This window comes from Arvicola amphibius, chromosome 6 (assembly GCF_903992535.2).
Source record: "Arvicola amphibius chromosome 6, mArvAmp1.2, whole genome shotgun sequence".
Taxonomy (NCBI): domain Eukaryota; kingdom Metazoa; phylum Chordata; class Mammalia; order Rodentia; family Cricetidae; genus Arvicola; species Arvicola amphibius.
The window spans coordinates 123,431,880-123,459,352 of NC_052052.2; the positions used below are offsets into that span (position 1 = coordinate 123,431,880).

At 42.1% G+C, this 27,473-nt stretch overlaps 1 protein-coding gene, 1 non-coding gene and 1 pseudogene across 4 annotated transcripts; 2 read left to right on the forward strand and 1 right to left on the reverse strand.

The window, feature by feature from the left end:
• Nucleotides 1-2,515: 2,515 nt before the first annotated feature.
• Nucleotides 2,516-18,490, forward strand: Znf184 (zinc finger protein 184). Of its 3 annotated transcripts, none has more exons than XM_038334524.1 (6): nt 2,516-2,623; nt 3,117-3,321; nt 4,647-4,714; nt 8,321-8,447; nt 8,925-9,020; nt 16,346-18,490. In XM_038334524.1, the coding sequence occupies exons 2-6, from the start codon at nt 3,315-3,317 to the stop codon at nt 18,271-18,273; spliced, it is 2,226 nt and encodes a 741-aa protein (XP_038190452.1). In that variant the 5' UTR covers nt 2,516-2,623; nt 3,117-3,314; the 3' UTR covers nt 18,274-18,490. The 3 variants fall into 3 exon arrangements, with proteins under 3 accessions (XP_038190452.1, XP_038190449.1, XP_038190451.1); XM_038334521.1 differs by lacking the exon at nt 2,516-2,623 and adding an exon at nt 2,654-2,741; XM_038334523.1 differs by lacking the exon at nt 2,516-2,623 and having other exon boundaries at nt 2,819-3,321.
• Nucleotides 14,860-16,328, reverse strand: LOC119816296 (annotated as a pseudogene).
• A 7,313-nt stretch (nt 18,491-25,803) lies between the features above and the next one.
• Nucleotides 25,804-25,876, forward strand: Trnak-uuu. Its single transcript has one exon. It is a non-coding gene; the product is annotated as a tRNA-Lys (tRNA).
• Nucleotides 25,877-27,473: the final 1,597 nt, after the last annotated feature.

The following is a 27,473-nucleotide window of genomic DNA, read 5'->3' on the forward strand; positions in this document are numbered from 1 at the left end:
TAAGGGGCAGAAGAATTATTGAATAGAAATTAAGAGTATGAATAGTCTTACAAGAAACTGTCCTCCAGATGGGATGCACCGGTTGGCATTGCTGCTATCAGTGAAGGAGAGCTCCTTTTGTTCCACTTTTTTTTTTTTTTGTTTTTGTTTTTTTGTTTTTTGTTTTTTTTTTGTTTCTTGTCAGTGGCCTAGATCTTGAGCAGTCTGGGCAGGAGTACTGTGGTGTGCCCTCATTTCAATACACATTTCCTAAAACTAAGCTGTAGAGTCCTCTTCATATCTCTGTCTTCTGTAGACATCATTTTTGATTATTGGTACAAACACTTTTCAAATGCGATCTCCCAGCCTATGGAGTTTTCATCCTAGGAAACATACATGCCTCCACTATCACGCTACTAGTCCCAGTGTATGGAATGCCTTAGGTGGCTGCAGCTCTCTCTCATGCTCCCCACTTCCATCTGTGCCGTCCCTTGAACTTAATGGATATTGCATCCATCTTTTCAAAACAATTTAGTTTAAACTATATAACTCAAGAGTCCTTCTAGCTTCTATTCATTATCAAATTCCAAAGCCACTTTTGTATTTCCAGGTATTTGAATCAGCAGAACCCCATATCCACGACTGAAACCTGTGTAGTGTTCGTAGCCAGCAAACAAGGAAGCTAATGGTGGAAGTCTGCTTCCAAGCATTCTTAACCCATAACAGCAGTCTCCCTGATAGAATTGAAGTACATTGTGAATTTAAGGGAGAACAGTGGCTATGTGTGTGACTTGCTGGTAGAGTGCCTCCCTGGCTTGCTTGAGGCACTAGGTTCCCTTCCTAGTACAAGCAGAACAAAACCCGACCTTCATATAAGAGCACTTCATAGACAACTAGATTGTCGCTGTTGAAAAAGTTTAAGGAGAGGAGAGGAAAGGTCCAACAAACACAAGCTGCTAGTGGCTTTTTTTATCACTCTTATGTTACACCAGAGAAACAAAGAAAACAGAAAGAAATTTAGTGAAAATTTGTTACCCAAGAGTTTCATGTTACCCAAGTTTCTCCCATATTTAAAGCCTCAGAAATAAAATTACTTATTCTTGAAAAGGCCTTCGGTAAACTCCTTATTCCTTCCCTTGTCTACCAACTATCTCTAGTAACCTAGCAGTCCTGTTTGCTGTCTATGCAACCTAAAGCAAATAACTCAAGCTGTTACTTAATGTCCACTGTGTACAACAGAAATAATTAGAAAAAAGTATCTCCACTTAATTGCTTTAAGAATTGACTTACTAGATGCAAGACACTTGTTACTTTGCCTGCCACACAGGAAGTGTTGACATCTGCTTTTTATCTGATCCCCCTCTTCCTGACTATTATGCACCTGTTGGCTTTCTGTCTTCTGTGCTTCGTCTCTATTCCTTCTTTTACCCAATTTCATTTTTCTTTGAAATCATAGAGACACTTCCAAACAGTTTCCTGTACTGTTCCCCACCAGCAGTTCAGTTTTCTCTAATATGCCTCCAATAGTTGCCACATTTAAAACATGTTGGGGCGTGGAGAGATGGTTTAGGGATTTCTAGTAGCTATGTCCAGTGGATCACAGTCTCCTGTAACTCCAGTTCTTGGGGCTCCCACATCATTTTCTGAACACTGAAGTATTCCCCCTTCACAAACGTGCACAAAACACAGACACATAACAAATCTTAAAAAAAAAAACATGCTTGCTATGTTTGCATTTCCTTTTTATCTAATGTTTTGTTGCAACCGTTTCTCTAAACATTCTTCCCTTTCCTTAACTTCCTCATGGGTAGCATACCATTTCTAGGTCCGGTGCTGTCAGCCAAGGAGGGGAGACATTTTAGCCCTTCTGTCAAATAACTGGGAACATAAGAGGCCTTTAGTTGCGTGTGCCACACCTTTGAAGAAAAAAAAAATCTGTTGGAGTTTTTTGTGTACGTCAAGGGCACACCAGCAGATTCTTCTTAGGTGCTAAGCAAAGAAACAAGCAGAGAGCATTAAAATACCGTAACACCATCTCCTTCTGTTTTCTTTAGCATTAAAAAAAAATGGGTCATTTTTCGAAGACATGAAAACAATTCAGTGGGTAACGACAGATATTTTTCAAAACGACAAAAATCCTAAAAAGAAGAATGCAGGCCAGGTAATAAAAGTGGGGCTGAATGGTGAAATGTGTGCTTGCTTTTTGAAATTTTCAGTGTGGGAGGTCCTGACCCTTGGGAGGTGGAGAAGGCGGACCCTGAATTCAAGGCCCGTCATACCTACTTAACAAGTTCGAGGTCTTTCTGAGGAACGTGATGCCGTACGCCAACATCCCGGACCCCAAACCTTCAGGTGTGTGTATCTGTCTTTTTTTTAAAGACCAGTATTACTATCTCTGTTCACAATCCAAGCAATCAGATACAAATATTAGCTAGGCGCAACCTTCCGACCCACCAGTTGAGGCTGCAATGTTAGTAGAAGCCTGGGAAAAGTAATTGCGAAACGCCGCGCGTTGCATTCTGGGAATTGTGGTCCTCTGTGTTCCCCGGTGAGGCGCGCGTCTGTGCTGGAGGGAGCGGGAAAAGAAGGGTAGGGTCTGCCCGACCGGAAGTGACCGCTAAGCCGACTGTGGGCGTGGAAAGAGGTGGGTATTTGGCCAGTTCTACGGCGTAGGCTCACGTCCTGAGTCCTGAGTCCGGAGTGACCACCCCATGCTTCTGGATCAATGAGCCTAAGGAATGCGTCACTATATTGGAGTCCAGGTATCACCATGGCAACCGCCAGTGCCCTAGGAGTGTGACGTCACGGCGTAATGGGGTCTGCGCGGGAGGAAGCTGGGAAGTCAGGGAAGGGGGCGCGCCTCCCCTCGGCGATGCCGGGGCCCGCCTGTTCCCCAAGGCTTTGTTCCTTTGTTCTGGGCCGGGTACGCTGGGGTGCGGGGCAGCCGGCCTTCTGGCGTGCCCCGCAACAGGTGTCTGATTGCTGCCGGGGAAGTAGGAGGTCGCGGACCCACCCGGTGGAGGGAGCCTAGCCAGACTCTTGGGTCTCTGCTACAGGGCAGAGCTGCTCCTTCCCGTTCTACTGTGTGTTTCTCTGTAGTAATTCAGTCCTCCCCTATGCTCTCCGCTCTTGGGCAGGACCTCCTGGCTACCCTGTATGGGTCTGAGGTGCGACTGTAAGGCGCGTGCTGCAGACTGCATCCTGTGCCTTGTAGGCCAACCACGGAGGACATAAGGCACCCACCCTGGGAGGGGATTGGGACATTCAAGTCCCAGACTGAAGCTGCCTGGGTACCCACGTGTCCAAGTTCTAGCGGAACACGTAGAGCTCCTGAGATGGCAGGTAATGGGGACTAACACAGCAGAGCCGGCTGGAGGGGGCCGGAACTGAGAGGTGGGAGGAGGAAGCAATGTGGTTAGGGGTAAAGAAACCGATTACATCATCGGAAGAGCCTTGGAAGAATTAATTCTGTCTCCCGGACATAAGATTGGAAAGGAACAACAGTTCAAAATATCTGATCCTCTTGACATTTTTCTTTATTACATTTTAGAATAATAAATTGTAGCCAGAAAAAAAAGTGTTTTATTTCTTCAATGCAAAGATAAGTTTTGAAATACCATGCAGATAGCAATTTTTTCAAGCTTGTGCTGGTGCAACTGTGGTCCTAAACTCGCCATTTTGAGTGCAAACAACATGTTTGTTTTTTAGTTCCTTTTACCAAAAATGCCTGTTCTTGTGATCTTAAAAGCACTAAATGCTGTCTGTTCTTTCACCTTGCTGCCTTTACCTGCGAATTCAGCTCCTAGTTCTCCTTCAAGAAACCTTGCCTCATTTCTTTAGATAGGTCCATGTAAGATCTCTAGACTTCTGAGAAGTCTGTTCCTAGCTAACATATTTCTTACATTGTGGTGCCTAAAAATATAGTTCTTTAAATGTTCCTTTAAAAATACCTGAGAGTATGTTACTATTTGTTAAATTTTTTAGAATTATTTTTATCTTATGTGTATAAGTACTTGCCTGCATGTCTTTTCTTTCATTAGGTATGTGTGATTGCACAACTGTGTACATTGTGTGTGTCACTAAACTCACAGAGATCCACAAGTTTTTGCTTCCTTGGTGCTGGGATTAAAGGCATTCACCTTCATTTCCTGCTGTTTATTGACATTTTCTGTGTAGCAGAGAAAAGGGAGCAGGAATGTCTTGCCTTACTTAAGGAGGACCTCAGATTTAGCTGTATGAACCATCTGAGTAGTTAAACATCAAGAGAGAAAGCTGAATCTTTTAAGGCAGTGTGTTTTTCCTCCTGAACCTACTCAGGACAGTACAGAGGCCTCAGTTGACTTTTTGGGGGCATTGGGGGATTTAGACATGAAGGAGAGACATGATTGTTATTTCTAGGAAGAAAGGTGAGTTTTTTTCTGTTTTTTTTTTTCTTTTTCTTTTTTCTTTTTGGTTTTTCGAGACAGGGTTTCTCTGTAGCTTTAGAGCCTGTCCTGGAGCTAGCTCTTGTAGACCAGGCTGGTCTCGAACTCACAGAGATCCACCTGCCTCTGCCTCCCGAGTGCTGGGATTAAAGGCGTGCACCACCACTGCCCGGCCTGTGAGTTTTTTCTGGATTGCTTGCAGCAACAGAGTAGTCAAATTCACCATGGCCTCTTTCTCCTTAGGCCTGTCCTTTGCAGAACCCACCGGTCTCCAAGAGGGACATCCTCTACTCCCATCAACTACTTTTCGGGTAAGTTGAGATTTTCTTAAGTGCCATGTCACTTCTTAGAATAATTTATCTTTTATTGTGAGGTGTGTTTACCTTCAAATCATCACTGGTGAATCTTTCTGGGCTCTCATCTGCCCTGTGATCTCACCTGGATCCTTCTCTGCCTCTCCACTTTCACCTCTTACTTAGTATCTTGTAACACTGCAGGTGTGTGGGGAGAAGCACAACATTTGATTCCTTACTTGACTAGAGTAAAATGGCCAATAAAAATCAAAATAGGCGAATTTATGGAAGGTGAAATGAGGGCTGCGGGAGAGGTGTGTGCGGTTTGTAAGGGACAGAGCGTTGCATGGATGGTGGGGAATTGTACTCTCTGAAGGACAAGTGATGTGAATATTGGAGTGAGAAACTAGGTATGGAGAGGTTTTTATAAGCAGAAGTGTGCAGGTACATACTGCTAACAGTCATAGATTGAGAAAGATTTGGAGGAGATGACTTCTTTTGAGAAATTAAAAAATAATCAAATTTGGTCAGAATATGAAAGATCTTGAATATCTAATAAGAAGTGTGAAGGCTTTATTCTCTAGATCATCTGTGATTCATAATAGTTTTCAGTGTAGGAAATAGGACCTCATAAAGTTGTTGGGAAAATGTATCCTCTTGAGAACTTAGACAAAAGGAAGAAAGAATGAAAGAAAGGAAGGAAGGAAGGAAAGAAGGAAGGAAGGAAGGAAGGGAGGAAGGAAGGAAGGGAGGGAGAGGGATAGAGAGAATTTTCCCACAGGCCTTAATCAACCTCTAACCCCCCCCCCCCCCCATCAAGTTCCCTATTCTTATTCAGCCTCCCCACCCCAGTTCTTCCCACTTTCAACTCGAGTACTTCTGGCATCACTTTTTTTGAGGAATACTGTGACAATAAACTGCATGTATTTAAAGTATACTGTCATTCTTCTGTATCCCAGAGGAACTGGTTCTAGGACACCTAACAGACTCCGAAGCGTGTAGATCCTCAAGCCCCTCACTTAGGTGGCACAATATCTGCATATAACCTGTCCCCAGCCTGCTGTGTACGTTAGTCATCCTAGACACTTAGCCAATACACTGTAAAGACAGTGTAAACATTATGTAGTTGTTCTGCTGTATTGTTTAGGGGATACTAACAAGAACAATATATGTGCACTTCTTTGAACATATTTAATTCACAGATGTAGAGGCCAACTGTAATTGGATAAGTTTTAACATACATGGAAATTCATAGAACCGTCATCATGTTCTAAGTAGTGAGTGAACAGATCCATAGTCAGAAAACACACTTTGTGTGACTTGAATCTTTTCAAATTTACTAAGATTCGTTTTGTCTTTTCTTTTGCTCAGAATATTAGCCATCATATGAATGATCAGAGAGTACTATAGAGGAAGGTAAATTTGTTCATGTTGGGTGAAGTGTCCAATACATATGGTAGTTTCCTGTTGTTACTATAATCACAGAACCTTAGTTTGCTCAAAGCCATAGAGGTCAAACATCCAAAATGAAGTTGGTAATAGTGGCACAGACCTTTAATTTCCTAACACTTGGGAGGCAGTGGCCAGCCAGGATAATATAGCAGGACTGTCTCTCAAACCAACCACCCCATAACATAATCTTTAATATTATAATTTAATATTATTAATATTTAATAATTCCCACAGGAATATTTAGGTATGTTGTGAAAAGATCTTACTTTAATTTTATTTTGGCCAAGTTAATTGTAATGATATGATTTAGTGATTAATTGATTGTATCTTAATTAATTTGAGAAATGCTTAAACACAGGGGCCTATTCTGAGCTGTTGTCTTCTTACTGAATTTTATTCTATAACATGGCACCGTTTCAGTTACTTTATACTTTGGTGTCCTTTGAATGTAATAGGGCAGCTGGGTGCGGTGGCACATGCGTTTAGTCCCAGTACTGGGGAGGCAGTGGCAAGCTAATCTCTGAGCTTTAGGCTAGCCAGGGCTAGTCACACAGAGAAACCCTGTCTCAAAACTCACCCACTCACACCCCCCCCCACACACACAAATGCAATAGGGCAAGTCTGCTCATCCATCCCATTTTGTAATAAAGTTGTTATTCCTGCACATTATAGATAGTAATAATGGTATTGATGATAGCAGCTATAATATTAATATTTGCTATGTCTTAGTACTCAGGTGTGGAGGAAGAATAAAGACAGCATTGGCCGGTAACACCTGAGCACCTACTTAGGTACCTAAATTAGGTACTTTACAGGGAAAAAAGGTTTTGGTTTTGGTGTTGAGGATTGAACCTAGGGCCATGTCCGTGCTTTGCCAGTGAGCGACATTACCACCCTCCACAGGACATAGTCTTGACATCAATCCTTTGAGCAAGGTACTATATAGATTATTATTTTTTTTTGGACCACCAGCTCACAAATAATGACATAAAGATTTATTATTAATTATGAAAGCTCAGCCTTAGCTTAAGCTCATCTCACTAGCTTTTTTTTTTAATTCTATTTATTTATTATGTATACAATATTCTGTCTACATGTATGCCTGCAGGCCGGAAGAGGGCACCAGACCTCATTACAGATGGTCGTGAGCCACCATGTGATTGCTGGGAATTGAACTCAGGACCTTTGGGAAGAGCAGGCAATGCTCTTAACCCATTTATTTTAATCTACATTCTGTCATGTGTCTTGTTACCTCAGCTCCCTGTACTGCCTATGCTGCTTCTTCCATGTCTGGCTGGCCACTCTGCCAGAGTTCTCTGCCTGGAAGTCCCACCTATGCCTCCTGCCTAGCTGTTGGCCATTCAGCTTTTATCACACCAATTACAGCAGTACATTTTCATGCCGTGTGCCAATATCACACAATAGTACTATATTAAGTTTTTCCAAAAGTGAGCATCCTAGTGACCTGTCGAAGCCCGTGTGGGCTCCAACATAGATAACTATTTTCCCTAACTAGACTGGAACGGAGTCGTGAAGAGTAATCAGACACAGCTCACACAGTCATCTTTGAAGGGCAAGATCTGATCCCTCATTTATTCTCCAAACAGTTTATATATCATCACAACAATTGAGCAGGAAAACACATTAGGCTGTATCCTAGGTAACCAGGTGAATGGTCTTTTGTCACGTCCGCATCTACCTGTTTGCGAGTATGCTAGCTGTCACTATGCTAGCTGTCACTATGCTAGCTGTCACTATGCTAGCTGTCACTATGCTAGCTGTCACTATGCTAGCTGTCACTATCCTAGCTGTCACTATGCTAGCTGTCACTATGCTAGCTGTCACTATGCTAGCTGTCACGTAGGCCATGAATTAGCATCTCTATAAGACATTCTCCAAATTACGAAAGGAAGGAGCATCAAACATCCTGATTAGCTTCAGCCAACAGCTCTACATTAATAACAAAAGAAAATAGGAGCAGCACATCCAAGTTGTTGTTAGGCTGAGACAGTTTGTCTGACCACCTCAGACCGGGCCTGTGGCTCCTGTGCCACACCGAAACACGGGCTACAGTGACCCTGTTAGTTTCACTTTCTCACTGCTTTGCTTTTATGGATATTATTAATTTTTCTTATTTCCTAAGTCTAAGCAGTAGAACATTTGATGTTCTAGGAGTCAGTGACCTTTAAGGACGTTGTTGTAAGCTTCACCCAGGAAGAATGGAAACACCTGGATCCTACACAGAGAGATTTGTTCAGAGATGTGACATTGGAAAATTATACACACCTCGTCTCTATAGGTGAGGGTAATGCCCCCAAGTAAAGATCAGAATGTGGGGAGAGGGTATGTACCTGGTCTCTGTAGGTAACGGAAACGGTGGGAGGCAAGCATACACCTGTCTCTGTGGGTAGGGTAGCCCCAAGTTTTGATGGGTTATGTGGAGAAGGGAACACACTTGGTCTGTGCAGATGGGGGTGGCCCCAAAGTTAGACGGGATGTGGGAAGTACTTTAGGTGCTTAGATGTGACTGACATCTAAGTTTAGGAACCCGTAACTCTAAATTTTGGAAGTTTCTCCTCATTATTAAGTGGAGCAGCAAACTAATCCTCTTTTCAGATCAGCTTCTTGGTTGCCCCATTATTCATGACAGTTGTATGCTGTCCATCCCACCAGATTTTTCCCAAGTGGAATATCTTACAGAGTGGTGAGATTGCATTCTGATGTGGTGCTTTTTCCTTATTGCAGACAGATTCCTTTTTTTCCCCCCTCTGAGCAGGACTCCAGGTTTCCAAACCTGATGTGATTTCCCAGCTAGAACAAGGGACAGAGCCATGGACTGAGGAGTCATGCGTTCCTGTTGGTTCCACGGAAGGTAAGTAGTGTGTGACAACAGAGACTGCTCTGCGCAGCTGCCAGCCTGGTGAGAGGTGACTGTGTGTAGATGTCTCTCAGAGCATCACTGTGGAGAGGAGATTCTGTTCTACATTCTCTGTTAGGAGGCATCCCTCCTGATTGCTCTAAAGCAGGCCTCTCAGCCTGTACTCTGTACTCTGTACTCTGTACTCCTCGTTTACTTTTGATCCAGGATTGTCTCCTCACTTTCTGTTTTAGGGTTCCATCTGTTAGCATCAAACAGAAACACATGCTATTTCCAGATGCTTTTACTCAACAATGGCTCTCATTCAGTCTCTTTTCTTTGTTCCCATCCAAGCTAAAATAAAAGTTAGTTCCACACCTGCAGGCTTTTCTTTTTTAAAGCACTTACTCTATTCTTACTCTCAAGCATAGTTTCATATTCTGTTACTTTATCATTCTGTCCTTGAGATTCTGAATTATTTTCTTCTAAGTCATCAGTTCCCAAACTGCACAAGGAATTTCTTCCAGGTTCTGACTCAGGAATAATCTAGTCACTCTGTTTATTGCTGTACTATTTACAATAGTACAGCATGCCCATGAACATAGGAATGGATGAAGAAAATGTGCTATATCTACACAATGGAATTTTATGCAGCCATAGAGAAAATGGAATCATAGTCAGGAAGTAGTGATGCACGCCTTTAATCCCAGCACCCGGGAAGCAGAGTCAGGTGAATCTCTGTCAGTTCGAGGGCAGCCTGGTCTACAGAGCAAGTTCCAGGACAGCTAAGGCTACACAGACAAACCCTGTCTCAGAAAAAACAAAACAAAACAAAACAAAAAACCAAAAAAATGAAATTGACATTTGCAGCACCATTATGTTCCTTGTATTCTTAGTTTCTTCAGGACTGTCCTGGTAAAGGGATGTTGCACTTCCTCAAATGCCTTTTCTGCATATATTGAGATGATCATAGTCTATTTATTTACATCTTATTTTATTAACAGATTTGTATATATTGAATCAGCTTTGCAATCCTGGGGTAAAAAGCAATGTGGTTGCTATCTGTGATCTTAAAGTGCTCTTGAATTTGGCTAGCAAGTATTTTGTTGCAAGTTTTTGTACCTATATTTATCAGGGAAATTAGTCTATACTTCATTGTTGTTTTGTCTTTATCTGGTTTGGATATCAGAGTAATACCAGCTTTGTAAAATGAGTTTGGTGGTATTGTCTTCCTTTTCTGCTTTGTGGAAAAGTTTGAAAAGTATAGTATTAGCTCTTCTTCAAAGTTTGGTAGAATTCATCAATAAACTCATTTGGTCCTGGACTTCTCTTTTTGGAGAGACTTAATTACTGCTTCAATACCATTACTGTTATATCTGCAAACATTGCATATATCTTGATTTAATTTTGCTAATGCACATGTATTTAGGAATTTATCCTTTCGGCAAGATTTTCTGAATACATTTTCTGGATTTTTGAATACATTTTCAATGTATTCCCTAGTAGTCCTCTGGATTTTGTTGGTGTCTTTTGTAAACAGTTTCCTTTTAATCTGTAATTTTACAAAGGTGCATTTTCTGTTCCTTTTGTAGGCTTGGCTTGAAATTTGTCAATCTATTTATCTCTTCAAGGAACTAACTCTGCCTTTATGCATTGTTTTTTTAAGTCCCTCTTTCATTAACTTCAGCCCTAATCATTATTTCTAGCCATGTGCTTTTGGGTTTGGCTTCTGTCCTACTTTGCTTTCTATTGCTGTGGTAAATATCATGACCAAAAACAACTTGGAAAGGAAAGTTGTTTTGGCTTAAACTTCCTGTCATAGTCCGTTATTGAGAAGCCAAGGCCAGAACTCAAAACAGTATAGGAACCTGGAGGCAGGAACTAAGTAGAAGCCATGGGGGAACACTGCTTGCTTACTTGCTCTCCAAAGCTCACTCAGCTTCCTTCTTGCTGCAACTCAGGACTACCCGCCCACGGGTGGCACCACCCACAGTGGGCGTAGCCCTCCCGGTTAATGTTAATCAAGAAAATGCCCCACAGACTTGCCTACAGGCCAGTCTGATCCAGACTGTTCCTCAGCTGAAGTTCCATTTCCCAGATTATTCTAGTTTATATCAAGTTGACAAAAAAACTACACAGCTTGTTGCTCTTTGGTTTCTTTGTTTTTTAATTAATTTTATTATTTTTTTTTCTAGACCTTTGAAGTTGGGAGGAGAAATGGCTTAGTGGTTAGAGAGCTTGGTGCTCTTCTGAAGTACCCAAGTTCAGTCCTAGTAGCTCTGTAGGATAGCTCACAACCATCCTAGCTCAAGATCCAAAGAATCTGATACCTCTGGCCTCTCTGGGCATAGGCACCCACATACATACGTCCAAACACATAATTTTTAAAATTTGTGTGTGTCTGTGTGTGTGTCTCTCTCTGTGTGTGTGTGTGTGTAACTAACACTGAGGTATATCATTAGGTTATTTGTTTGCTATTTGTCTTTTTTCCTTTGTGATACCTACTCTGGGTGCTTTTTGGGGGGGGCAGTGGCTAATGTATGGACTTACAGCTATAAACTTAGAAATGCTTTAGCTCTATTGAAGAGGTATCATTTTCTTTTGATTCTAGGAAGTTCTTTATTTCCTCCCTGATTCAGAGTATCTTTATCAGTCTCCAAAATTTTATGTTGTTTCTGTGTCTTCGCTTATTAATAGTTTCCAGATTTATTCCATTATGACCTGATTAAAAGCATTGAATTAATTTTGATCCTTTTGTGTTTATTAAGGCTTTTTGTGATCTTTGAGATGATTTCAAGGGCTGCTGAGAAGAACGTGCATTCTCTATCTGATGGGTAGAATGTTGTGCAGATTTCTAAATCTAACTGATGCATGGTGCAGTTTAGCTCTGAAGTTTCTTTGGTGATTTTTTGATTTGGAGAACATATATAAAGGTGAGTGTGGATTATTCAGGTATTTCAGTATTTCTATATAAAGGCCTGTCTGGCCTTTCGTGCCTTCCAGTATTTATTACATTAAATTTGTTATATCCTCTTAATAAATTGTCCCCTTTGTTAATATGTAGTAGTCTTCTTTATCTATTCTGACTAGCTTCAGTTTGGGGTCTACTTTATCCAGTATCAAAATAGTTCTGCTAGTTTAATATAAGTTTGCCTTTGCTTAGCCAGTAGTGGTGATGGTGGTGATGGTGGTGGCCATGGTGGTTGTGGTGGTCGTGGTGCATTCTTTTAATCCCAGCACTGGGAGGCAGAGGCAGGTTGATCTCTGAGTTTGATCTACAGAATAGCGGCAGGTTGATCTCTGAGTTTGATCTACAGAATAGCTTAAAAGTTTGCACTTGCCTGGTATGTTGCTTTCCATCCTTTGGCTGTAAGTGTCTTTGATGGGGAAAGTGTGTTTCTAGCAGACAACAAATAGCTGAATCTTGTTTCATAATCCTGTCAGTTGTGTTTGTACATTGGTGAGTTGAGGCCTTTTGCATTTGAAGTTATTATTGAAGAGTTTGCAATGTCCTATAGTTTTGTTGGTGGTTCTGGTTGACTGGATCATTGCTGTAGTTCTTTTCTTTGTTCCCTGCAGGTATTAGGAGGTTTCTGCTTTACTGTGTGAGGCTTGCTGGATTTGTTTCTGGCTCCCTTTTGTGCATCTATTCCTGTCATGAAATAAATGTATTCTCTCATGTACTCTTCTTGTGCTGTTTTCCATTTTCTTGCTTATTGTATTCCTTTAAGTGTGTCCTGCAGTATCCTAATTGCCTTAGGTTATGCTTTGTCTTAGGGTGTCTGTTGCTGTGTAGAGACGCCATGACTGCGGCAACTCTTACAGAGAAACCTTCCACTGTGCTGGTTTACAGTTTCAGGGGCACAGTCCGTTATCGTCACGGGAGGACATGGCAGTGTACAGCAGTCGTGCTGCAGAAGGGGCTGGGAACCCTGCATCACTGGGTAGAGAATATGACACTATGTGGGCATTGGTTGTAGTTGATATCACTTTGCCGTCATGTGTTTCTTACTTGTGATTGGTTATCAAACACTTTTCTCTCGCCTTTTTTTTTTTTTTTTTGAGACACAGTCTCTCTGTATAGCTTTGGAGCCTGTCCTGGCACTTGCTCTGTGGTCCATGGCTTCACACTCATAGAGTTCCACCTGCCTCTGCCTCCCAAGTGTTAGGATTAAAGGCGTGCGCCACCACCACCCAGCTCACTTACTTTTCTCTTTCTTAACAGCACAAGAGTCTGTGTTCTCTTTCTTAACAGCACAAGGCTTTATGGCCTTCATGTGCCACACAGTGCCTACAGTATATCCAGAAGATTCTTTTTTTTTTTTTTTTTTAAGATTTATTTATTTATTATGTATACAACATTCTGCCTCGATGTATGCCCACACGCCAGAGGAGGGCGCCAGATCTCAGTACAGATGGTTGTGAGCCACCATGTGGTTGCTGGGAATTGAACTCAGGATCTCTGGAAGAGCAGCCAGTGCTCTTAACCTCTGAGCCATCTCTCCAGCCCCAGAAGATTCTTTATTGAATTTATTTTATTTGTGTGTTGCCCAGGAGTGCAGGTTTATGTGGAGGCCAGAGGACAACTTGCTCTCATTCTGTATGGGGCATGGTGATTGGACTCATTATCAGGCCCAGCAGCAACAGGTACCCTCACTGACTAAGCTGTCTCATCAGCCTCAGAAGATACTCTTTATGATTATTTGCTATACAAACATATTTATTTCCCTGGGTATCATTCCTCTTGGTGAAAACATGTCTGAAACACATTGCTAAAGCTGTGCCGCAGTGACCATGTTTTTGCTGAAGAAGTTCTGCTACTGTAATCTACCTACACTAATGCACACTATCCCATTATCTGTGGAGATGTTTGGAGGAGATAGTGGGCAGCATGGGGTCTGCATTCTGTTCATGCTTGCAGTGGTTGTGACTGCACTTCCAATAGAGTGTCTTTACTTATTGTCCTGCTACCAGTGAAACTGGAGAAGTGGTTTGGTTTTTTTTTTTTTTTTTTGAGACAGGGTTTCTCTGTGGCTTTGGAACCTGTCCTGGAACTAGCTCTTATAGACCAGGCTGGCCTTGAACTCACAGAGATCCATCCACCTGCCTCTGCCTCCCAAGTGCTGGGATTAAGGGCATGCGCTACCACCACCCGGCAAAAAAGTGTTTTATTTTACTCTATCACCCTTGAGGGTTTTCCCCACCTCTGTCCTGTTCTCACAAACATTCCTGTGGCTTCAACTATTTTCTTTCCACTTAAGCTGGAATTTTGTATCTTACACATGAGCATCCTAGGGTAATGCTGATTTTGGCATCTTTCACTCCTACACCATAAAGTCCTCCATTTCTTATTCCAAATTCTAAAATAGTAGATTTGAATTTGTTATTTATTATTATTATTATTATTATTATTATTATTTCTTTCTAAATTTTTAGCAAAGATGAATTCTTACTTCTGGTTTCCAGGCTAACAATCATAAGTCTTAGTTAAGTCTCTTCTATTTGCCTGGAGTTTATCTCAGCATCCTTAAAATTTTGCTTTGTTGCTCATTAACAAGGAATTCAGTTACACTGCATCTTTCAGAGTCAGTCATTTTCTTTGTACCCTCAGTGGTCTCTGGTTACCTTCTTTTTTTCAAAATTCATGGAACAGTTAGCCGCTTCACCTAGTGGGCCACTCCGCGTGAGCAGATGTGTCCACTGTTCTCTGCTTGGCCCCAGCTTGTGTCCACAGGAAGGGACACTGATCAGGGCAGCCCCAAGCTCAAGAGCCTGATCATCTCCATCTGAGATCCTGTTCTCCTTTGTCATGGCAAGTGTTTCAGTGGTGGGGACAGTGGCAGTAGCTGTGTTGTCATCCTTTCTCTAACAGCGTGGGCTGCCACAGCGTGGGCTGCCACAGCGTGGCCTGAGCTTCAGGTCTATTTCTGGCATGGCACGTTCCTTCCCCAGAGACAAGGTAGCACAGTAGGCCGTTACCCGAGTCAGAAAGAACACAATGGCATAAAATTAGACACAGAGGTTTGTGGTGGCTACCCTCTGCCTTGCCAAGGATGTAAGCATAGGCCTCACCCTTTGGTGACTTTGGGCTGAGCCTGGCTTAACTATGACCAAATCATGCTCAAATTTGTCTGCCTCTACCTTGGACCAGAGCACCCAGATTATCCCCTGCCTCAGTCCTCTCCAGGCTCCTATGGGATATCTCAGCACCCATCACCACAGTGTAAATGCCCTTGTTATAGGTCAGCTACTCACACACATCTCCCATCTTCAAAATGCCAGGCTCTAATGTACCGGTCACCACTGTGTCCTAGCCAAGAATAGAGTAACTGACTCTACAGGTAGCAGACGGGGCTTCTCCAGGTCTCAGGTGGGCACCAGGATGTAAGTGTCCACAGCATCCAGCAGCTTTTGCATCGATTTCTCACCTAGCTCAGAATCACAGTGCTCAAGGGCACAGAGCCTGTAATGACTGGCATCTCCTCTCCTTCAAAGCCAAGCTAGGTGAGCAGCTCCTGGATTTCCAGCTATGCTGACCCCCACCATCTCTGAAGCCTGCATAGTGTCTACCTTGTTCACACACACCACAGCATGCTTGGCCCCAATCTGTTTGGCCGTTGTGCTCTTGCATCTGGGGTACAGTGCCCCCACCAGAGTGCAGTCACCCAGAGAAAGAGACCTGACCATATGCTTTAAGTGACCCACCATTCTTGGGAAGTCTGTGGGCATGGTGGCAGGCAGGAATGCTGTACTCCATCTGGGCTGCACTGATAGTGATACCCCAAACTCTCTTCTGAGAATTGTCTGTGTCCTTATACTTCTTGAACTTAGCCCCACAGTGCTCAGCTAGAAGTTTTGTGATGGTTGTGGTGAGGGTAGTCTTACCTGGGATTCCGTGTGGCCAGTGCTACTCACATTCACATGGAGTTTGTCATGCACAAAGGTCTTCAGGGCTCTCCGCGACTACAGCCAACCTTGTAGCAGTGAGGTCAGGCTGACACTGACTACTGAAGCTGGGTGTCATTGCAAAAAGGTGAGGGCCACCAGTGGGGTAGTAGAACCTCAGTCTTCCAGGAGCTGAGATTAAAGGTGTGTAAGACCACACCCTACTCACCTCTTAGATTTACTGATCCCTTTAACTGTCGTTCCTTCTGACTTAGAGGTCGTCTGTGGAATTGAAGTGAGCATTCTCTTTGCACTTCAGTTTGTTCTCTTAGCTCTTTCCACTCCCCCCGGGTAATAAGGTTATATATCTGAGAACCCTCAAAGAATTCGATAATTTCCAACAAGTTTTCTTTCACTCTCTCCAGAAAATGCTTCCATCTTCTTTTTTCTTTCAGACTGGAAGATAAGACCTGAAAATAGTGTGTCACCCTTAGAACGTGACATTTCTGAAGAACATCTGTCTTCTGAGGCTCTAACAAGCAACTGCAAAAGGGCTGGTCCTTACAGCTCCGGTGTCTTAGAAACGTGGAAGGCTGGTGGGAGTTTAGAGTCGCTCCAGGCAAACCAGCAGACTCTGAGAAGGGAAATAAAAATAACTGTGAAAACAGTACCCACGTGTGAGCGCAGTCTTGGAGTGAGTTCAAGCCTTGTATCACAACAAACTTCCACCAAAACAAGAGTCAAGCAGAATTCACAGCCCACCCCAAAAGAGAAGCTGTGTAAGTGCAGCGAATGTGGCAAAGCTTTTACCTACTGCTCCGCTCTCATTCGCCATCGAAGAACGCACACTGGAGAAAAGCCCTACAAATGTAACGAATGTAACAAGGCTTTCAGCCGAAGTGAAAACCTTATAAATCATCAGAGAATCCATACAGGAGATAAGCCGTACAAATGTGACCAGTGTGGAAAGGGCTTCATTGAGGGCCCATCTCTCACTCAGCATCAGAGGATCCACACTGGAGAGAAGCCCTACAAATGTGATGAATGTGGGAAAGCCTTTAGTCAGAGGACCCATCTCGTTCAGCATCAGAGAATCCACACCGGAGAGAAGCCATATACTTGTAATGAGTGTGGAAAGTCCTTCAGCCAGAGAGGTCACTTTATGGAACACCAGAAAATTCATACAGGAGAAAAACCCTTCAAATGTGAAGAATGTGAAAAGACCTTCACCAGAAGCACACACCTTACTCAGCATCAAAAGATTCACACTGGAGAGAAAACGTATAAGTGTAACGAGTGTGGGAAGGCCTTCAATGGGCCTTCAACGTTTATCCGTCACCATATGATTCACACTGGAGAGAAGCCTTATGAGTGCAATGAGTGTGGCAAAGCCTTCAGTCAGCACTCAAACCTGACTCAGCATCAGAAAACACACACTGGTGAGAAGCCCTATGATTGTGCAGAGTGTGGAAAAGCCTTCAGTTACTGGTCATCCCTTGCCCAGCATCTGAAAATTCATACAGGAGAGAAGCCCTACAAGTGCAGTGACTGTGGAAAGGCCTTCAGTTACTGCTCGTCCCTTACTCAGCACCGAAGAATTCATACTCGAGAAAAACCCTTCGAGTGCAGTGAGTGTGGGAAGGCTTTCAGTTATCTGTCAAACCTCCATCAGCATCAGAAGACCCACTCCCAGGAGAAAGCCTATGAATGTAAGGAGTGCGGGAAAGCCTTTATTCGGAGCTCATCTCTTGCTAAGCATGAGCGAATTCATACTGGAGAGAAGCCTTATCAGTGTCCTGAATGTGGGAAAACCTTCAGCTATGGCTCCTCACTTATTCAGCATAAGAAAATCCATACAGGTGAAAGACCTTACAAGTGTAATGAATGTGGTAGAGCCTTTAACCAGAAAATACACCTTACACAACACAAGAGAATTCATACAGGAGCAAAGCCGTATGCGTGTCCCAAGTGTGGTAAGACCTTCCGACACTGTTCATCTCTTGCACAACATCAAAAGACTCACACAGAAGAAAAACCCTACCAGTGTAACAAATATGAAAAAACCTTTAGCCAGAACTCCCACCTGACTCAGCATCAGCGGACCCATGCAGGAGAGAAGCCCTATAAGTGCAGTGAATGTGAATCGTTTCCCCAGAGCGTGCTCTTACCTGAGCATCAGAGTGCTCACACTGGAGAGAAACCGGACAAATGTAACAAATGCGCAAGGACTTTGAGCCAGAGCACTTACCCTACTCAGCATCAGAAGGCTCATTCAGGACAGAAGGTTTTTGGGTGTGGTAACTGTGGAAAAGCCTTCAGGTATCGCTCTGCTCTCAGCAAACACCAGAGACTGCACCCTGGCATAGCTGCTCTAGGAACATGATAAACGGAGCTGCTGTACTCACTCTGGTTTTACAGTGATGAGTCAGAGCCGGGTGAGGAACTCCTTAAAGTATTTTAAGTTTTCCATGTCTCATGATGAGATAGGCTATTGGGCTGAACTAATCCAGGTATGTTATTAAATAACATTGGAACAAGCTACTTTAAGTGTCTTGTGTGGATGAGGTAAAATAAAAGATTGAGAGATGATTTGAAAGGTATCCTGGAGTTCTGTACTCGGTTTTGTATATCTACAGTCTATTCCTAAATAGTTGCACTACGTATCCACATTTTGTCTTGGATCTACATGTTTATGCATGTTTTCCTAGGAGAAGAAATCTGTGCTTCAGTAACTAGGAATTTGTTTTGCTCCTATTCTAATACACTAAACATTATTCAGGAAATTGGCCCCTTAAATAAAAATAATAAAATACAATCAAACTCAATTAACTGTGATTATTAAAATTTGGCAGCAGGTTCATTTTACCCGTATTTCCATCTTCTTAGGCTGAAATGAGATGGTCACTAGCCCTGGAGTCTAAAGTAGACTGGACAGTACAGTGAACTCTTATCTCAAAAATCAGTTATTTCCTCTTGTAGCTTTAAATATCTTTTTCTAGGAGTTACAACTAGAGAGATCCACTTCTACAGTATGTGCTAGTGTTTAACTCTGTTTGCACATGGTGTCTTGGTTGGGTTGTAATAACCAATAGACAGGTATAGTTTAGACAACAGAATTTTATTTCTCACAGTTCTGGAGACTAGAGTCTGGAAAGGGTCCACTGTCTGGCTATGGTCAGCTATGCTCTTCTGTGCTTACATGGCAGAAAACAGAGAGAAAAAGGTTTTTATAAAATCCTGTTCTTGAGTGTTCTAGGATTGAACCTTCTTCTAGACACTCATTCCTAATAACATTGCATGGGGGTGTTTTCAGCTTATGAGTTTGGAGATAATTCAGTCCTAACAACTGAGAACAACAAGATTTAGTGCCGAGGCTGCACTTAAGACTCATTTCAGTTGGCCCAGGATATGGGACCCAAGCTTCAGAAAATCCTGCCAGCCCCTAGTCCTCACTTTTTGAGATGTTATCTCTATTATGTAGCCCTGCCTGGTTGTTCTAGAACTCATTGTGTAGACCAGGCTGGCCTAGAACTCACAGACATCTGCCTGTCTTTGCCTCTTTTGAGTGCTGGGATTAACAGCATATGCTACCATTCCTGGCTATTTAACTTCTAATTTGTACCCTGGAAAGAATAATTGACCTAGACTTCAGTACCCAATACTTTAGTTAGTTGTTCTTCCCGTTATCTGTTCACGGTTTATTCAGCTCACATTATGTAGCTTTTGAGTGTCCTCCTGTTTATACAGAGTCTCTCAAGCTCTGGGAGGCAGGTTAATTTGCTTCTTTACCAAAGTACAGAAACTAAGTCACAGTGTAAAGTTATTTCACATATGCTTGGTTTCCTTGTATCGGAATCAGATAACAGTGTTTTAAACATCCCAGAGAATGATCTACATTAGCCATGTTTTCAGTTTTGAATGAGTGAATTCAGTAAGTATATAGCAAGCAAAAGATATACAAGGAGCCACGACAACCTGTGTATTGTTTCAAGTTTAGTCTATTTGTTGCCAAAGTGGAAAGTTTGTTTTCTTTTAAAGATTTATTTTTACTTATGTGTGTATGTGTGTATCTCTGTGAGTGAATGGTGTGTGTGGGTGTCCCTGAAGGTAAGAAAAGGGCCTGGGACAGGCATCTGTGAGCTGCTCACAGTGGGTGCTTGGTGCTGAATTCCTGCCCTCTTTAGAAGCAGTGAGCACTCCTCACCACTGAACCATCTCTCCAGCCCTGGAAAGCACACACTTCCACTTCACCAATTAAAATGTAGTCCAGAAGTTGGTGTTTTGGATTAGCAAAGTTGGGGGAAATTGCTTTTCATTTATAAATTTTATGGTTTCTCACACTTTTACAGGCGTTTTAGAGAGATAAGAGGCAGGTATTGTCTACAGAAACTAGAATCTTGGCTCCCCAGAACTTGTATCCCTTCCCAGACCAACCCCACTTTGTGAAACTGGTATTTTAATTCTCTGTGACTAGAGAGTAACTTGGCATTTATTTCTTCACATAACTTTCAGTCAGGATGGTTTGGGGAAAGTTCTGCTAACCAATGCTGCCTGAGTCCAATCAAGCAGGTGGAGAGAATCAAGCACATGTGGCTTGTTTCCCGGGCTGACATTTATTCATTGGAACTAGATACTATGTTCTTGGTCCATCTCTAATTCATAGAAGGTAAATCTTGATCTTTGTAGCATAGGAAGGCAACTTTTGGAAAATAGGATAGTGATTTATTTGTTTATTTTGCATAGAAATCTTAGCAGCGTCAGTATAGGACATGTTTTCTACAGTCCTTATCCTTTTCCAGAAGACAGTGCAGAGGTGGCAATCCCTCATCTCGAAAGTGAGATGACTTTCTAGTCATCTAGCCTTCCTGCTAGGCTGTGACCTGTATTATTTGCTGAAAAGTGTCACTATCAGCTTGGTCTACAAGAGCTAGTTCCAGGACAGGTTCCAAAGCTACAGAGAAAACCTGTCTCAACCCCCCCACACACAAAAAAGTGTCATTATCAAATGTTTCCTACAGAGATGTGAAGAGCAGGAAACACCAAAAACCACATTACGACTTTGCTGATGTAGCTGGAAGCTAATATGTGAACTAAGTCAGTGACAGTCACAAAGGAAAGAAGGACATTTCAGAAGTGGAACCAGCAGTGCTTGATAGCCCTCTGTGTGGTAAGGAAATGAGTTCCTGCAGACACCATCAGAGATTAATATCTAGACATCTATAATAGCCAAACTTTTAGTCATATTAGTTAGGTTTTCTAGGTATAAAAAGATATATTTCTTTTTTCTTCTTTGTTTTTTTGAGACAGGGTTTCTCTGTGTAACAGTCCTGGCTGTTCTGGAACTTGCTTTGCAGACTAGGCTAGCTTTAAACTCAGAAAGATCCACCTACCTCTGCCTTCCAAGTACTGGGATAAAGGTATGTGCCACCACCGCCCAGCCCAAAGATATATTTTAATTAAGTTGCTAATCTTCAAACACTTCAAAGACCTACAGAATATGACATTTAAAATGTTATAGGAACTTAGACTTTTCTTGACTGTGATACATGTCTGCTCCTGGCAGCATTAATTACTTCAAAGAGGATGATGGGCATTGAAAAAACACCTTATGGAATTTGCTTTCAATGTGATAAGGCTAATGATTTAGACAAAAAACTGTTCGACAGTATGCCACATCAGCGCAGCCTGGATGCCAAGACTAGTGTGGAGGTGGTGGTGGTGCCAGGATTGAGACATGGAGGCTTCTTTTCAGGTGGAAGACTAACAACCTTTATTTTGCCCCGAGATTTAACCCTAACCCTAACCCTAACCCTTCAATGCTTCTATGGAAAACCACCAACCAGAAAGAACACAAACATCCTTGTCAATTACAGACCACAAGGAAGTTCCACTGTCGGGGAGTGAGGGCAGCCAGATCACAACAATATGCTGTATACAATATGCTGTATAAACTGGATTAATTTATTATGTATACAACATTCTGCATCCATGTATGCCCACACGCCAGAGGAGGGCACCAGATATCATTACAGATGGTTGTGAGCCACCATGTGGTTGCTGGGAAGTGAACTCTCCAGCCCCATGACTGCTAAACTTTGTAAAAACAAAGTGAGATGGTCCTTCACGTTCCAGCTTCACAGGAGAAACTGCCTACATCTGTAGGATGTAGAGGAAAGTGACTGCTGAACTTTTACAATACAGGCAGGACAGTTCTTCAAATTTCCTGCTTCATTGAAAAGTCTTTCAGATATTGTAGGCATGTAGTCTGAAGATGGATGCCCCAATGTTACAGAAGAACTTTGGGTGACTGTCCAGGCAGTCAGATGTCTCTGTCATTTCTAGAGCTTTGGAATTTGCTTACAATGCGTTTCCTGTTTACTAGGGTAATATTATATCCTTCTGGGGTCTTTGATGGAGTTGGAGACTAGATAGTTATAGTTTTCTTTAGTCATGATAAAAGATAAATTAGATAGGAAACTTTGAACTCACAAAAATTGAATAGATGATATAGTATGTTCTTTAATTTTGTCAAATACAAATAGACTGTATATTGTAACTGATTCTTACTTGATAACTGTTTTGTTATATGTAATTTTACTATGTTAAAATGAAAACTTTTGGTTAGACAGAAAGGGGAAAATTCGGTGGGATGGTTTTTCTGTATGCTGAGAGTATATGTTTCTCTCATTGGTTGATAAATACAGCCGCTTTGGCCTGTGACACAGAAGAATAAAACCAGGTGTGAAATCCAAGCAGAGATACAGGAGAAGGGCAGTGTCTGGGAGACACTAGTCAGCTGTCGAGGAAGCAAGACATGTAAAAAATGAGATAACAAGCCACGAACCACATGGCAAAGCATAGCTGAAAACTATAGGTTAATTTAAATGTAAGAGCTAGCCAATAGTGAGCCTGAGCCATTGGTCAAGCATTTATAAGTAATGTTAAGCCTCTGAGTGGTTATTCTGGAATTGGCAGGTGGGAGAGAATCCACCAATTACACAGGAGAGTGAAAATCTGTTCTATATTTTGAAGTATCTTTCATATCCCTGTTTTCTTCAGCCTCTTCTGCCTCTGCCTTTGGGAAAGTTCAGGTCACCTTTTCTATAGATCAAATAATTGAAAGCTCTGAATCTCTCTATGCCTCCAGCACCATCATCCCTATGTTATATCTGATAGGAATTCGGGCAAATGATTTGAATTCAAAGGCCCAGTTGGATGGAGAGCTACTGTAGCTGTGTCTTCAGGTAGCTCAAGAAGAATGTGCCTGAATATACTTGCTAGATGAGTAGTTTGGGGAAAAGGGAACATATTTGGTGTTCAGGAGGGAAGCCTTTGCAGTTCTTTTGGTGTCCTAGGTGAAAACTTTTAAGTCTTTTTACTTTCTATCAAATTGATTTGGCCTTTGTTAGCTCTTAAATTATGCTAAGTTCCTCATAGTCTACGATGGTAGATGTCTCTAAAAAATATTTAAAGTAACTGTAAGAAAGGTTGAGGGTTAAGTGGGGATACCAGTGTGCACTTAGTATTTTTGGTGTCATTTTTGTTTTTTAAGGCAGGATTTCCCTTTGTAGCCCTGGTTGTCCTGGAATTCATTCTGTAGACTAGCTTGGCTTCAAATTCACAAAGATCTGCCTGCCTCTGCCTCCAAGTGTTCTGTAAATTTTGTTCTCTTATTCTCTCTCTCTTCCTCTCCCAAGAAAACGGTGGCATTCCTCACTAAAAAAGCTGCCCTTCCTTTTTGTTTTGTTCCCTGAGCTTGAGATCTACTGTTCTCAAGTTCCTTTATTTATATTTCTCATGGTTAGTAAGCTAGATTAGGTTGTTTTGCTCCTCAGTGGTTACGCCCACTCACTTTCCTTCCCCTCACTGCGTTGGTCAGTCCTTCCTTCAGTATTTCTGGATGTCCTCATACTTACTGTGTTGGCTACAAAAACAAAACCCTATAAACTATTTTTGTTTACATTTATTGCATATATCTTTTTGTTTTCTCCCCATAAAAATTTGCTAGTCTGCATGAATAGCAAATTCGTTGTCTTTATTTCCTGCAGGTTTGTTTTCCACGCATTCTACAGCAGACGCGGTTCACGTTTGCACTTCTAAACATCTTTAAGGTAGGAAGATTTGAACTAGACCAAAATATCAGCACCTGTGGGGCTGTTTCTAAAGAACTAGAAATGCAAGGACCGGTTATTGTGGCAGATTAAATCTCCTGCAAAGAAGTAATATTCTTTTGAGAAAACAATGATCAGAGAGTCAGTGGCACTGAAGGATAATTATCACTGGGAAGGAAGGTCCTGAATCCAGTGAATTTAGTCTAAACTTAAACCTTGATTCACCACACAGAATAAATCGCCAGTGGGAGCAACTCCAAAGAAAACTTAGGTTTTACTAAACACCAAAAACTGCTTCCATCACAAGAAACTAAATGCAAGGAGTGTGGGAATTTCTTCGCTGTAGAAAATCTGAGGTGGGGAATAGACAGTGCCTCAACTCATACTTCCTCTTCACCCATGGTCTGCAAATATTCAGACCATTCACAGTACTAGCGAGGCTAACAGATGGACACACATGCAAGAGCCACCTAAGGAAGTGTGACAGAGTAAAACTCCTCTTCCTTCCCTCCAGGAGTCATTTTGACTATTGCCCAAACATCCAAGTCTCCTGATTTCACAGTAGCTACTCCTTCCCTCCCTTTACTTTTCTAAAATTATGTTTGGCTGTTACAACTTATCAAATAGGTGCTTATCTCATCTTCATAACAGTGGTTCTTAGCCCATTGTGGGGGTAGTCACACTCTTTGCACAAACTGCATATATACACAAAGTTGGGTCTTTCATACATGTAGACCCTGAAATTTAGGCTAACAACTCCTACCTCACTGTGTATATTGGCTGCCCTGGAACTTGCTATGTGGACCAGTCTGGCCTCAAGCTCAGAGATCAGCTTGTTTCTGCTTCCTGAGTGTTAAAATTCAAGGCATACACCATCCCACCCAGTCCTTCTCTTCCAGTTTCTGACACAGGCTCCCACTATGTAGCCCAGGCTGTCCTGGAACCAGTTATACAGAGGATGACCTCGGACTGACAGTGCTACTACCTCAGTGTCTCCAGTAACATGATTTAATAAAAATAGAGACAGGGCCGGTTAACAATCTTCCACAACTTAAAAAAATGAATGTGTGTGTGGGGGGGGCTACTTTTCTCTTTTTATTACTGATTATATGGATTTCTGGGGCATCAACCACAGGGTCACATGTTCTAGGCTAGCATCTACCATTGCACCGCAGCCACAGCTGTTTGCTCTTTTGAAAGGATACTGGGAAGCATTTACATGGCCTTTAGAGTCCTGTGATGGAGTCACTATCTCCTTCCAAATTCACCGTTATCAGAAAAGGTGATCGATGCCCAGTAAACACACTGAATCTGTCCAACTTCAAGGCGAGGAGCGCTCAGCAGTGGAGAGGGCAGGCAGGGCCACACACACTCACTGTAATGTTCTTGTCCGAAAGAATCTTTATCCGGCTTTTCAGATACCATTGTCATCCTCTGGTTGCTTCTTGCTTCTCTTAGTGTTTTCTTTGTTTCTCTTTGTGTCATTCTGTTGTTTCCTGGTATCCAGTAGTCAGGCTGTTGGTGGCAGATTTAACTACAGTTATTTAGCAGAAGCAGTTCATTGTTTTCTTCTGTTTGTGTCCCTCTTCCACAACTGTTTGCAATTAAGGGCTTGTTTTTTCATGTCACTCATGTTCCTGCTCCATAGGCCAACCTACAGAACTTGTAACCAAATGCTGATGGAACCATCCTTCACAGTGACAGACCAACTCCATCACTTTTCCAGTACAAGAATTGATCTATACTACCACTGAAATTGGTAGTTATTGATTCCTACATGTGAACAAACCTGCCATACAAGGGCCTGGATAGCTCAATTGGTAGAGCATCAGACTTTTAATCTGAGGGTTCAGGGTTCAAGTCCCTGTTCAGGCATTCATAACTCTTCCCTTCTGAAACTAAGGCAATCAGTAGTAGTGTGCTTTTATTGTCTTCCAAGAAGATATACTCAAGAAACTATACTCAAAAGAATCAACGAAACAAAACATACCCCCCAAAACAAAGATATAATAGCAGTTTTTAGATTAGGTATCCTTCTCGAGGAAAAGAGAACTTACAGGTCATGGAAGAACTTTACTTCTTGAGTACCATTTCTAAAACATTTAAATATATACTCTGTTAAAATGCAAGACTTGGATTTTTCTGTCCTCCCTCTCACAGCCGAAATCCTTGGTAGGTGGGGAGCTCTCTGCCAGATGTGGTCATGTCATATTGCTGTGATAAACACAAGCATCAAGAGGTTACTAACAAGTTTGGTGAGGGATGAAATATCCAGCTACTGGAAATAGTGCGCTTCTTGACTCTTCACCTTCGTAGTTTAGGTCAACTGAATGTTCACAGTATGGTTGACAGAAGAGGAGATTGTGGGTTTTTGTTTGTTTTGTTTTAAAAATAATATGTGTTTTCTCTACCTACCAGAGGATTATAATTTTCTGATAATAAGATCTCCATGAATAATTCTAAGGAGCAAATAAAACAAAAACAACCTCCTAGGATGACTATGTTCAGCCAAATCAAAGATCAGGGATGAATTTTGTTTTTTAAATTTTTAAAAATTTATTTTCTATGTATAAGTCTTTGTCTACATGTATGTATGTGTATCACATGTGTGTCTGGTACCTACAGAGGTCAGAAGAGGATGTTGGATCCCCTAGAGTTATGAGTGGTTGTGAGTTACCTTATGGGTACAGGGGAAGGAAGCTTGAGTCCTCTGTAAGAGTAGTTAGTACTCTTAACCACTGAACCATCTCTCCAGCCCCTTGTCTGCTTGTTTAAAAGATGCTAGACAAGAGTGGCTCGGGGAGGACTCAAAGCTAGTGTGTGGGGGATGGGGTAAGGAACGAGTCGGAAGAAATACAATGGCACATATTGTGGTGGGTGGAATAATAATGGTCTGCACAGGTTCATTGATTTGAATGCTTGGTCACTAGTTGGGGTAGCTGTTTTGGGAAGGATTAGAAAATGTGGCCCTTGTTTGGGTGAGGTGTGCCACTAGGGGTGGGTTTTGAGGTTTCAGAAAGGCCACACCAGGCTCTGGCTCTGTCTGTCTGCCTCTAACTCGAGGATCAGGATGTAAGCTGTTAGATAGTGTCCCACTGCCATGCCTGCCTGCCTGCTGCCTTGCTCTCTGCCATGATGGTTATCGACTCTCCCTCTGAAACTGTAAGCAAGCCCCTAATTAAATGCTTTCTTTATAAGTTGCCTTAATCATGGTGTCTCTTCACAGTGGATAGGCAAGTACACACACACACACACACACACACACACACACACACACACATGAGAAAATGTAATAATGGAACATATTACTTTCTGTGACAACTTAATTTAAAAAATAAATTAAGAAAATAACGATGTTGAAGAAAATATTTACCTAAATTTTAGACTGGTTTTTTTTTTTTTTTTTTTTTTTTTTTGGTTTGGGTTTGTGTGTGTGTGTTTTGAGACAGAACTCACTTTACACAGAGATACG

Excerpts from the sequence above, each read along its gene's own strand:
- Znf184 (XM_038334524.1), top strand. Across the intron at positions 4,715-8,320 it reads TCCCATCAACTACTTTTCGG|GAGTCAGTGACCTTTAAGGA; the intron begins GTAAGTTGAGAT and ends TTGATGTTCTAG. Across the intron at positions 9,021-16,345 it reads TCCTGTTGGTTCCACGGAAG|ACTGGAAGATAAGACCTGAA; the intron begins GTAAGTAGTGTG and ends TTTTTCTTTCAG.